This window comes from Rattus norvegicus, chromosome 8 (assembly GCF_036323735.1).
Source record: "Rattus norvegicus strain BN/NHsdMcwi chromosome 8, GRCr8, whole genome shotgun sequence".
NCBI lineage: Eukaryota > Metazoa > Chordata > Mammalia > Rodentia > Muridae > Rattus > Rattus norvegicus.
The window spans coordinates 25,170,390-25,184,522 of NC_086026.1; the positions used below are offsets into that span (position 1 = coordinate 25,170,390).

At 33.8% G+C, this 14,133-nt stretch overlaps 2 protein-coding genes across 2 annotated transcripts; both read right to left on the reverse strand.

The window, feature by feature from the left end:
• Or7g25 (olfactory receptor family 7 subfamily G member 25) lies at nucleotides 1-942 on the reverse strand. Its single transcript, NM_001001080.1, has one exon. The coding sequence runs from the start codon at nucleotides 940-942 to the stop codon at nucleotides 1-3; it is 942 nt and encodes a 313-aa protein (NP_001001080.1).
• A 10,868-nt stretch (nucleotides 943-11,810) lies between these two features.
• On the reverse strand, nucleotides 11,811-12,785 carry Or7g26 (olfactory receptor family 7 subfamily G member 26). Its single transcript, NM_001000427.1, has one exon. The coding sequence runs from the start codon at nucleotides 12,783-12,785 to the stop codon at nucleotides 11,811-11,813; it is 975 nt and encodes a 324-aa protein (NP_001000427.1).
• Between the last annotated feature and the right edge of the window lie 1,348 nt (nucleotides 12,786-14,133).

The window sequence follows — 14,133 nt, forward strand, 5'->3', positions numbered from 1 at the left end:
TCAACTTATGGAGGTGACAACAGAAAAGAGAAGGTGCCTCATGGCTTGCTTCATTTCTCTGTTCCTCAAACTGTATATGAAAGGGTTCAGCATTTGAGGGACCACAATATACATAATAGAAAAAACTATATTCTTAACAGAAGAGTCAGAAACTGCAGAACTCATATATACTCCAAAAGCTGTTCCGTAGAATAAAGATACTACTGAAAGATGAGATCCACAAGTAGAAAAGGCTTTATTTCGTCCCTGGATAGATGAAATCTTAAGAATGGAGGACACAATTTGAATATAAGAGAAAATAATCCCAGCAAGAGGAACACCAGCAAATACACTAGTCACTGTGTAAATAAGAAGGTTATTGATGAAAGTATCTGAGCAGGCATGTTTAATGACTTGTACAAGTTCACAGAAGAAGTGAAGGATATTCTGATCTGTGCAGAAAGACAGTTTTAATAACATCAGACTATGTAGTAGTGCATTCATGGTACTGATGATCAGAGAGAGTAAAGCCAGCAGTACACAGTGACAAGGATTCATAATAACTGTGTACCTCAGAGGATGAACTATGGCCAAGTAACGATCATAGGCCATCACAGCAAGTAGACAACTTTCTAAGCCACCAAAAATCAGTACAAAACACACCTGGGACAGGCAGCCTGTGTAGGTAATGCTCTGATTCTGTGTTTTGATGTTCAACAGCATTTTTGGGATTATTGTTGTGCATATACAGATGTCAGTAAAGGACAGATTGGCAATAAAAAAGTACATGGGTGTATGGAGGTGATAGTCCAAGATTACAGCCAAGATAATGAGAATGTTTCCAAAAATGGTAACAAAATATATACACAGGAACAAGCCGAAGATAAATGACTGGATGTCAGGAGCATATGTCAGTCCAATAAGGAAAAATTCAGAAATACCTGATTGGTTTGAAAATTCCATGTTCCCACTGAATATTTCCAAAATGAATAGGTTACAAAGTACCTAAATTTTGTTGGGTAATGATAAAGTTTCATTAATGTATGTTGAATTTGAAAATTTCTCTAACATCTTGTCCTTAGTTTTCACAAATTCTTTGAAATGACATTATTAATGCATTTTGCAAGTAATGTCACTGAACGTGATATATTTGAAGCTTGAAAGCTAGTCCTTTAATTTTCCAGGATGCCTTAGTCATAGTGTAAATGACATTAGTAATTAACATTTTTACGCATTTATCCTCCAGGCTTCTTTTCCTTATACTTTAAATTTCAGTTCTCTTCAATGAATAATGAACATTTCAAAATATAGTGGCAAATGATACTATTCCAAAGAATGAGGCATGTCATTGATTTGAGAAGTCATCCATATCTAAGAAATATAAAGAGAACAAGAAAACAAAAATAAATCATAAACAGCATAGTAAATCTGTTTATCTAAAGCAATGGGCATGCCTACGGATTTTCTGAACTACTCACCAAATTGCAGAACCAGTTCCTGCTATCAATTCTGTTTACTCATTCATTAATTTGATAAACAGAACTTTTGCAGGTTGAAAAATATAATGATTCTAAGTCTCCTTCATTCTGTTTTAATCTATAACTAGTTTTTACTCCTGCCTTACCCTGGTTCCAAAATTGTAACAAAGGACAAGAAGTTCACATGATTTATTTTTCTCTGGTTATAATAAAACACCCAAACCAAAATGACTTATGAAAGAAAATATTTACTTTGAGCTTAAGGTTACAGAGAAATAAAATTCCATCATAGTTAGAGATGAAGAGACACATGACAGTAAACATCAGGAACGGAGCAGGGATATTTAGAGGTTAGATCACATTTGCAACCACAACCATGAAGCAGACAGAATTAACTGGAAGCAGGAAATAAGAAGATGTTATTTTTTAGGCATGACCTACAATAATTCCACTACACTATCTCTGAGAATATTCTTTATGTAGGTAGCAAAATATGCACTATCTACTCACTCCAATATTTAATTAGTCTGCATATGTGACAGGATGTATAAATATAAAAGTTATTTAAATATTTTATTAAACATATTTTAAGTATAGATCATAAATTTTTCACCCAGGAATTATATTCTATAAAAAACCTACATGATAAGAAATTTTAAAGAAATTTTAAACATGTAAAAGCTAATATTTTTCATATTTGATTATTACTTATAATAAAAATTACAAAATTGTCTACATGAAAATTAATATCCAAAATTCCATATTTTCAATTTTCTTTTATAAGATAGCTTATCTCAAAAAATAATATAGTCAAGTTTGAAGTACCACTTGTCATCAACTTGTAGTAACCTTAATTTTCCTCCTTACTCAGGAAATCCCCTACTGCTGTTTTATAAACCTTTTATACAAACTTCATCCTTTTCTAAAAAAAGTAAAAGTCCATTTTTAAAAGAATTATTTATTCATATTCAAGTACATTGTAACTGTCCTCAGACACCCCAGTTGATGGAATTTGAACTCATGACCTCTGAAAGAGCAGTCGGTGCTCTTAACCACTGAGCCATCTCTCCAGCTCAAACTTCTCATGCTTAATTGTATTTCTTTTAAATAATTGTAAAATCTGTTGCATTATGCATTTTATATCACCAGTAACTTACTCTGTATACCAGAATTACAATATTTAATACTTTTATCTCCTTGATAATGATATATTTAGATAGCTTTCATTAAGTTTAAGTAATATCATATTCTCCTACAAAGGCAGAATATAATTACATTTCCTAAATTGTGATGACTACTAACAATACCTACTAACAATTCAAGCAAAGTATTATAGAAGCTATCATATCAAGTTGGTAGGATTTTTGGATGGTGGGACAAAAAATAAACGTGAAGCCTAGTGAGAAAATAAATAAATGTTTGGTATTTTATCCCTTCGTTTAATAATACATGACACATACTAGTGTCAACATTGATAAATGTAAAAATAAATAAGTTTCCATTTATTTGTTACCAGAATTTTTCATTTTTCTTTTTTCAGCTTTTCATTTCAGCTAAATTAGTTCCTATGTGTAAAATAAGAATTAATAACAAAAATGTATAAGGAATTCTCAAGGGATAAGAGTTGAAATAATGATTTACCATGATGTCAATCTATTTTTGTAGGATTCATAATATTTTACTTTGATTGTTTTCTGCACTCACAACTTTGCAGTGCCATTTCTTGTACAGGTAGTCCAATTGGATTGGCTCTTAAGGGAGAAGAAGATTTGAATTTATTGTTTCAGGAAAAGCCTCCAACAAAGGTAATTCTAATTATCTCTCAGTGATAAAAAAAAATACCCTGCACAGGGCTAGAGATATAGCACTAAACCTATTTTTTTTCAACAGGATCTTTTAGGTTTGGATTCTAGCTTTCCAAGTGGCTTGTTATCATACAACAATATATCGTAGTATCCTAGTTAAATTCAAGACTGCTAAGGAGATACCCAACATACTGCCACTGTTATTTTGAGTTACACTGTCAATGATACTCCTGTTCAAAGAGTGATACTTTTAGTAATGAAAAAGGAAGGCTTAATCAGCAATGTAAGACCTTCTGAATGCCTCCATTTTCCCACAGGATATTTGAAGTATTTCCAATTGGTATTATAAACATTTTATGGAAAGTTTTGTTTAAAACAAGAAAGGACAACAGAAGTTACTCACTGTCATGAACTGATGTTCTTTTTAGAATCCATATGGTCAATCGATAGCCTTCTAATCCTCAAAATGTGACCGCACTTGGAAAGAGTTTCTGGGAAAATAAATTAATTAAGAATGTGGATTTATATGAAGTTTTGGACTAATTTCCTTGTGATCAGAAAATCATTAGTCATACAGATGTACAGACACATACACACACACACACACACACACACACACAGAGAGAGAGAGAGAGAGAGAGAGAGAGAGAGAGAGAGAGAGAGAGAGAGAGGAGAGAGAGTCATGTTAGAACACATCTCTAAATAAAAAAGAAACTACAACATTTGATCTTCTACCTACTTGTAACTATAACAGTAAGGATTGAAATATTCAATTCTTTAGCCACATAAGCTATAGAAATACTTTTGTGGAAAACCTATTAAACAAATGTGCATCTCAAAAATCTCTTTACTAACAATTATTTATTTTGGAAAAAACACTTCAGAATAATTTTAAAGTATTATAAAAATTGAAGAAAGGTAGATTTCTTCCCAGCACAAATGGTGTCCTACTCTGGTGAAAATTATAAGCCTATATTAATGAAAGTTAAGTATGTGTCATAACAAACTTATTTTGAGAATTTTTAAGAGATTGTCAGTTAAATGGAGAAGTAATTTTATATGTGCTCTTTCTTCACTTTTTTCCTAATATAACTGTATGAAAACACCCATTATCATCACCAAATAATTGACTGAGAAAGTGATGTCTCTGGCTCTCTTCACTAACCGCAAAGTTGAAAGTCATACTTGGGTGCTTCTCATAGTTTGCTCCCAGCACATAGACCTATCAGTTGATTCAACAACCTCCTGAGGAAATGAGGCACTTTTATACACTATGTTCCCGTGCATTCTTATAACGACAAAATTAATGAGGCAGTCATAGTCTAACTCTTATAATTCATGTATCCTATGGGATCAATATCCAAAGCATGTCATTATACTCATTTCTTTCACTATTACTCTAACCTCAAAAGGGCAATGATACATTAAATGTACACTCAGAAGTAAGACTATGCCATCACTGATTGTCGGACCTCTGATGGTAAAATTACCATACTCACGTTTCTTTATTATATCTTCACATTATAATTATTCATATTTTCAAGATCTGCACTACTAAATTTCACTGAATATCCATTTGTGAATATTAAATTTTAGAAAGAAAGTCTACATATTTTATATTCAGTTTCAAACACAGACAAGACCATAATTAAAATATCTATTATCTAATTTTCACTATTGTCTCAATTTTTTAATCTTTCTTAAATCTTAAAGACAATAATACTTTTTAATGAATGACATAATAATTAATTTTAATCCAATTCATTTTCAAGAAATGTTGAAAGAAATGTAAAAAAGAAATCTTTGTCTCTGTTTCTTCCTCTCTCTCTCTCTATTATATATATACATATGTATATGTATATAAAATAAAATGTAGTTGCATCTATATTTTTATATGTAGAGATGATGTTTCATACTGTACTTAACTGTGAAACTTTTAGTGTTTATGTATTTTGGTATTTTTATGTTTTTACCAAAATACAAGGATTGAGGAATATATTAACGTTTTTCTTTTTATTTTAATGAAAAATATGCATAATTAAGCATTTTAAAAGAAGATATAAATTAATGTTGATGTGTGATGATATGCCCTAGGAAACAGAAAAAGTTTAAGAAGTATCTATTATTAAGACAAATTACATGTATAAATAAAAATTTAAAAGCATAAATACGAATGAAACAATTCTGCATAGTGATCAATTATGATTTCTTCCAGAGACTCGGTGTTTATGCATCATGTACTAATCAGCAAATGTAACACACCAATGAATAAGGAAATAAAACATATCATCAAAATTGAAACAGAGGTGACATTTGAAAAGTTTAAATGTCTTCAAGATAAAATATCTGAATTTATTAGAAATAGAACATTTCTCAAAATGACAAAGATGTACACAATCGAATGGCAGACCAAAGTTTAATAAATAGATTTCCTCACTATTAAGAAATGATACAAAGATACCTACCCTTAAATTCCTCATTCAATATACAGATTAAAGTCTCACTTTTCTTCACCTTCAATTCAATTTTGCTTCTGTGATGCTGGTTATTGTCGTGGAGGTGGTAGTAGTGGTAATAATCGTGTTGGTGGTGCTTCTTTCTCTTTGCTTCTTTTGTACCCTTCTGAATTTTTTAGTCCTTTAAAAAAAGATATCTGCATGCCAGCAATCAAGGACATTCAGCCTTTTCTAAAAATAGAGCTCCTATTAAGCCAAGAGTTTCAGTTCAATCTACCTTACCACTGTACATTGTAATGAATCTGAATCAACTCCTAAATATTTTGTGAAATTACTATCTATTCTAATGAACTGTCCATCAATCGCTACTTCTTTCATATCCAATTTCTCATATGTTGTAACCTAGGCATACTAGAATTCTTATTTTAAATTTGATTTTACTAAATGTAAGGTTTGACATGAAGACAAAACACTCTTAAATACAAAATGAAATAAAATAAATTTTCCTCCATCCTGAGCATCAACTTATACTACAGCTACAAGTCTATATCCTTGTCAGAAAAAGTGACATATCCATGTTTATTGCTTTTCTATCAACAATAGGAGGAAATATAACCATCCTAGATATAAGCAGGATATTATATAATAAAATGACACTAAACATTTGTAAAATATATTGTAAAACATTTGTAAAAATATATACATATAACTATAGTCAGTTTTAAAAATATATTACTACTAATTTTTTAAACTCAAGTCCCAGTCATGATCCAATGGTTCCTCATTGCATTCCTCCTCAGCCATCTCCAGCAGGATATCCTCACCTCCTCCTACAACCCACCAGATCTCCCCATTCCCTGGGGCCTCAATTCTCTCCAGGGTGATGTCTTTCTCTCACTAAGCAAGAAGAGTCAGTCCTCTGCAATATATGTGATGAGAACCTCATATCAGCTAGTGTTTTCTGCCTGGTTTGTGGTGCATGTTTTTCTTCCATTTTTATTAAATTTGGTATTTCTTATTTACATTTCAAATGCTAGTCCCTTCCCTGGTTTCCAGGCCATCATTCTTCTCCCCTTCTATATGGGTGTTTCCCCTCCCAATCCACCCACCATTACCAACCCCCCAACAATCCTGTACACTGGGGGTCCAGCTTTGGCAGGACCAAGGGCTTCCCCTTCCACTGGTGCCCCTAAGAGGCAATTCATTGCTACCTATGAATTTGGAGCCCAGGGTCAGTCCATGCATTGTCTTTGGGTAGTAGCTCAGTCCCTGGAAGCTCTGGTTGATTGGCATGTTCTTATGGGGTCTCAAGACCCTTCAGCTCTTTCAGTCCTTTCTCTGATTCCTTCAACAGTGGTTCCATTCTGAGTTCAGCGTTTTACTGCTGCCATTTACCTCTGTATTTGATATATTCTGGCTGTGTCTCTCAGGAGAGATCTACATCCAGTTCCTGTCAGCTTGCACTTCTTAGCTTCATCCATCTTATCTAGTTTGGTGGCGCTGTGTGTGTGTGTGTGTGTGTGTGTGTGTGTGTGTGTGTGTGTGTGTGTGTGTGTGTGTGTGCATATATAATGTAGGCACCATGTGGGACAGGCTCTGAATGACCGTTCATTCAGTCTCTGTTCTAAACTTTGCCTCCCTATCCCCTCCTATGGGTATTTTTATTCCCCTTTTAAAGAAGGCGTGAAGCATCTGCATTTTGGTTATCCTTCTTGAGTTTCATGTGGTCTGTTCATCTTGGGTAATTCAAGCATTTGGGGTAATATCCACTTATCAATCAGTGCATACCATATGTACTTTTCTGTGATTGGGTTTCGCCACTCAGGACGATATTTTCTAGTTCCATCCATTTGCCTATGAATATCGTGAAGTCATTGTTTTTGATCGCTAAATAGTACACCATTGTGTAAATGTACCACATTTGCTGTATCCACTCCTCTGTTGAAGGTTACCTGGGTTCTTTCCAACTTCTGTCTATTATAAATAAGGCTGCTATGAATATAGTGGAGCATGTATCTTTGGTGTATATTGAAGCATCTTTTGGGTATATTCCCATGAGAGGTACAGCTCGGTCCTCAGGTAGCACAATGTACACTTTTCTGAGGAACGTCCAGACTGATTTCCAGAATGGTTGTACCAGTCTTCAATCCCACCAAAAATAGAGGAGTGTTTCTATTTATCCACATCCTCACCAGAATCTGGTATTGCTTGAGTTTTTTACCTAATACATTATGACTGGTGTGACGTGGAATCTCAGATTGGTTTTGATTTGCATTTCCCTTATGACTAAAGATGTTGAACATTTCTTTAGAGGCTTCTCAGCCATTTGATATTCCTCAGCTCTGAATTCAAATGTTATTCCCTTTCATGGTTTCCAGGCCATCATCCTCCTAACTCCTCCACCTCCTCTTCTATATGGGTGTTCCACTCCCCATCTACCCCAACTACCACCCCCCCACAACAATCCTATACACTGGGGTTCCAGTCTTTGCCAGACCAAGGGTTACCCCTTCCACTGGTGCCCCCATTTTTAATAGGGTTATTTGTCTCTCTGCAGTCTAACTTTGTGAGTTCTTTGTATATTTTGGATATTAGCCCTCTATCATTTGTAGGTATGGTAGAGATCTTTTCCCAATCTGTTGGTTGCCATTTTGTAATAACAACAGTGTCCTTTGCCTTACAGAAGCTTTGCAGTTCTATGAGATACCATTTGTCAATTCTTGATCTTAGACCATAAGCCATTGGTGTTTTGTTCAGGAAATTTTCCCCACTCTTTCTTCTATTCATTTGAATGTATCTGGTTTGATGTGTAGGTCTTTGATCCACTGAACTTAAACTTTGTACAGGGCGATAAGAATGGATCGATTTGCATTCTACATGTTGACCTCCAGTTGAACCAGCACCATTTGCTGAAAATGCTATCTTTTTTCCATTGGATGGTTTTGGCTCCTTTGTCAAAAGTCAAGTGATTATAGGTGTTTGGGTTCATTTCTGGGTCTTCAACTCTATTCCACTGGTCTATCTGCCAGTCTCTGTACTAATCCCATATAGTTTTTATCTATATTGCTCTGTAATATGCTTGAAGTCTGGAATGGTGATTATCCCTGGAAGTCCTTTTATTGTTGAGAATAGTTTTAGCTATCCTAGGTTTTTTTTATTCCAAATGAATTTGCAAGTTGTTCTGTCTAAATCTATGAAGAATTGAATTGGAATTATGATGGGGATTGCATTGAATCTGTAGAACTCTTTTGATAAAATGGCTATTTTTACTATATTAATCCTGCCAGTCCATGAGCAGGGGAAATCTTTCCATCTTCTAAGATCTTCAGTTTCTTTCTTCAGAGACTTGAAGTTCTCCTACAGATCTTTTACTTGCTTGGTTAAAGTCTCACCAACGTATCTTATATTATTAGGGACTATTATGAAGGGTGTCATTTCCCTAATTTCTCAGTCTATTTATCTTTTGTGTAGATGAAGACTACTGTCTTGTTTGAATTAATTTTACAGCAAGCCACTTTACTGAAGTTGTTTATCAGGCTTAGTACTTCTCTGGTGGAACTTTTGGGGTCACTTAAGTATATTCTCATTTGCAAATAGTGATATTTTAACTTCTTCCTTTCCAATTTGTATCCCCTTGACCTCATTTTGTTGTCTGATTGCTCTGATTAGGACTTTGAGAACTATATTGAAAAAGTAGGGAGAGAGTGGACAGCCTTGTCTAGTCCCTAATTTTAGTGGGATTACTTCATGTTTCTTTCCATTTATTTTAATGTTAGCTACTTGTTTGCTGTATATGGCTTATGTTTACTATGTTTATTTATGGGCCTTGAATTACTGTTCTTTCCAGGACTTTTATCGTGAAGGGGTTGAATTTTGTCAAATGCTTTCTCAGCATATAATGAAATGATCATGTGGTTTTTATCTTTGAGTTTGTTTATATAGTGGATTACATTGATGGATTTCCATATATGAAACCATCTCTTCATACATTTTCTGAGAGATCTTGGGAGTCCAAGTTATTGGAGACTGCTAGTCTTCTGAAAGGGTTGCTCTACTTCTCAGCTTCTTCCAACATTTCCTTAAGTCAACTTCATAGGTTCCTGTCTTCTGTCCATTGGTTGGGTGTAAAAGCTCCTTCAGCTGCTTTTTGGGCCTCTTGGAAGGCACCAAGCTAGGCTTTATCACACAATAGGGTCAATAATAGTGTCAGGCCTTAGAGACTACTTTTGAGGTGGATACCAGTTTGGTACTGTTACTAGACATGCTTTCATTTATCCTTTTCTTATTTTTTGTTCCTGCATTTCTTTTACACAGGAGCAATTCTGGAACAGAGTTTTTGACAATGGGATGCCAACACCATTTCTCAACTGGATGCCCTGTCTTTCTCCTAGAGGTCTACAAGTTCTGTCTCCCCACTATTGGATATTTCATCTATGGTCACTCACTCTGAGTCCTGGTAGTCTCAGATCTCCCAGGTCTCTGGTACATTCTAGAGGGTTCCCACACCTCCTTCCTCCCAAGTTTACCTGTTTCCATTCTTTAGACTGGCCCTCAGGGCTTCATTTTTGATTCTACCTCCCAATTACTGACAATGCTCTTAATAGATGTATAGTATTCCATTGTGTAAATGAGCCATATTTTCTGTATCCATTCTTCAACATCTGGGTTCTTTCCAGTTTCTTGTTATCAAAATAAGGCATGGTGTGGAATCTTCTGATTTTATAGCCTAGAGTGGTATAGCTTGGTCTTCAGGTAGATTTATTTCCAATTTTCTGACAAAAGTCCAGATAGATTTGCAGAGTGGTTGTACTAGTTTACGATCATACCAACAATGGAGGAGTATTGCTCCTCCTCCACATTCTCGACAACACTTGTGATCGCCTGATTTTTTTTTTATTTTAGCCATTATCATTGCTATAAAGTGAAATCTCAGGGTCATTTTGATTTGCATTACCATGATTACTAGGATTTTAAACATTTCTTTAAATACTTCTCAGCCCTTAGAGATTAGTCTGTTGTGAATTCTCCACTTAGTTCTCTCCCCAATTTCTGATTGTGTTGTTTTGTTTCTTGGTGTTTAGCTTCATGGGTTCTTTATTTATTTTAGATATTATCCCTCTATAGGAGCTGGGGTTAGTGAAGCCTTTTTCCTAATCTATAGGTTGCCAATTTGTCCTATTTACTATGTTATTTGGATTATAGAATCTTTATAGTTTAATGAGGTCCCATTTATCAATTCTTGATTTTATAGCATAAGCAATTGGAATTCTGTTTAGGAAATAACACACACACACACACACACACACACACACACGAGTTTTATATTTAAGTATCTATCCCTACAACTCCTTTCATAAAATAAAACTCTCAAATTCACAGATTCATTTTATTTTGTCGCATGTATACATTCTTTTATATATGCATCTTTATACAACTATACAAACATATATCTATTAATTACATATGTCTGTGTATATGTGTGAGTATGTGTATGTTTGTGTGTAACTGTTTAAGCTTTTCTAGGACTCACCCACTTCCCAAATAATGCAATAGAGGATTACATTTATTAACTAGCATCTAGACCTTAAGGTAGATTTGTTCTCAACTAGGAAGTGAATTACATATCCTGTTTACATGACTCTAAGTCCTGCCATATGATGTTACCTCCCTCAATTTTATGTCTACTTTCGCGGTATCAGTCCAAGGAAGAGAATGCTCTTTAAAGGAGCAATAGAAGACATAGCCTCTAGTCTAGGACATATGTTACCTCCACAATATTTGAAATAAAGTGAACCTTTGCTTGTTAATATATTATTTTTATAATATTGTTATCATACAATAGAAGATACATTCATATATTGTTTTGAAAACAATGAGTCTCTTTAAAATTTACTAATATTATCTAAATATATCAATTTTAAAGGTTGTTACCTAATAAGGACATTATTTATTAGTAATATTTCTGGGAATTTACAAATTTGGCATTTCTTAACCTAACAGTAGAACAATCAATATAATTCCATTAAGACAAATCATGTGTGAAGAAAGAAGTGAGTTTTCAATGGTGACTATAGCTTTGTTTACCTGTATTGTTACACAATACCAACACTTAATTTCCTCATAGCTTCTTTCATATCTTTGTTCCTTAGACTATACACAAAGGGGTTCAGCATCTGAGGAACCACAGTATACAGTACTGAAGCCACTGCAGTCTTTCTAGTTGAGTCAGTCACTGCAAAGCTGATATAGACCCCAATCACTGAACCATAAAACAGAGAAACAACCAACAAGTGAGACCCACAGGTGGAAAGGGCCTTGTAACTGTGTCTTTTTGAAGGCTGTTTTAAAACTGAAGAGACAATTTTAACATAAGATAAAATAATGCCCCAAAATGGAAGTCCACCAAATATGAAAGTTGCCATGTATATGACTATGTTATTGATAAGTGTGTCAGAACATGACAGCTTGATTACATGCGCAAGTTCACAGAAGAAGTGGGGAATTTCAAAATATGTGCAGAAGGATAGTCGCAACACCAACAGACTATGTAGCAGGGCATCTATCATGCTACTGAGTATGGAGAGCAAAGTTAGTACAATACAGATGCTAGGATTCATCATGACTGTGTATCTAAGTGGATGGCAGATTGCCACATATCGATCATAAGCCATTGCTGCGAGAAGAAAGTTTTCCATTCCACCAAGAAAAACAACAAAGTACATCTGTGTAAGGCAATCTGTGTAACTGATGGCATTGCTCTCTCTCTGGATGTTCACTAGCATCTTTGGGACAGTACTGGTGATGAAGCAGATGTCAGTAAAGGATAAGTTAGAGAGAAAGAAGTACATTGGAGTATGGAGGTGGGAGTCAAGGATTACAGCCAAGATAATGATGAGGTTTCCTAGCACTGTGACCAGGTACATGAAGAGGAAGATTCCAAAAAGAATGAGCTGCAGTTCTGGATCATCTGTCAGTCCCAGAAGAATAAATCCTGATGCAAATGTTTGATTTCTATATTCTGTGTTCCTGAAGAATATGAGTAGAGGTGGTGAAATCAATGGCCACATTACCTAATACTTTGTTGTATACACTATAAAAACCTATAGTGATGAGGGTTCATAATGCACCTACTTCCACAAGGATTCTAAAATGTTGTTTCTATAGATACTGCTTCACAAATATTTATTTTAGGATATTTTGAACCCTAGTTTATAATAAAGCTATGTCTATAATTATCCATTATTATGCTTTCTATTTTACATAAACAATTAATTATACTCATTTCCTCAATCATCTCACATTTTTCACTCTGATGTACTACTAACATTATTACCATTCCTTCATAGAATGCTCAGCAATGTATTTTAATACCAATTTTCCTATAAATTTTTCAGAATTCTAAGAATAAAATTCAAAAGAAACACTAGATAATTTGAAAAATAGCATAAGAAAATGAGTTTTGTAGAATGGTGAGGAAAGAATAGAGGTAGGAGAGAGACAAGAAATTGTGAGAGTTAAAGTGAAGTGGTAAGTTATCAAAATTTATGTAACATTAACAAATAAGGAAAGTAATCTAAAAATCAGAAACATAAATAGAAACCATGAAATAAGAATCACTTATATTAACATTCTTTTCAAAATTTTATTTATTTTTATTTGCTTATTACTCAATAGAAAAATCAATGGGAAGTAAGCTTAAAAATCATAAAAATAAACAAGAGACTATTATGAATTGTTGATACACAAAGCATATAAATACATGACATCAAAGAACTATTAGATATCCTACATTGGATTCCATTCGTAATGGAATGAATAAATTTACCACTCTTCAAGCATCATTTCTAACTCAAAAAGTATTTTCTCAATCTGAATCAAAATCACAATGCATGCTTTATTTGAAATTGTTAATAGAATGAAAGCTTGAAGGTTATTAGATTTGAATCAAGAAAGATTAACACATAGAAACCATATTAGAAAAAATAGAATATTATTCAACATAAGGAAAATTCAATCATATTTTATTGGTTATTTTTCCTGCCATCCTAAAACAGCTTTGTATTTCTAGGGTCCAGGTGAAAGGTGCAAAAATATAGAATGTCTACAGCTCTGAGTTGTAGGGGAAGTGAACATTGTGAATTTATATTTAGAATGAGATCACCGGTCATATGCCAACAGTGAAAGCCTAAAGTTAAAATTCTTGGATTTTCTGAAATGGAATTAACTACTTCTCAAATGTGCACAATAATTTAGAGTTTAGTATAGGAATATTAGGTGTGGCAGTGACTTTATTTCCTATTTACTGTACATTTTGATTAAAATGAAATGTACAAATATATTTTATTAATTTTAACTATGCAAAGAGTACAATTTTTTGATCATACAAATTTTCCAATTTGTTTTATATTGATATGG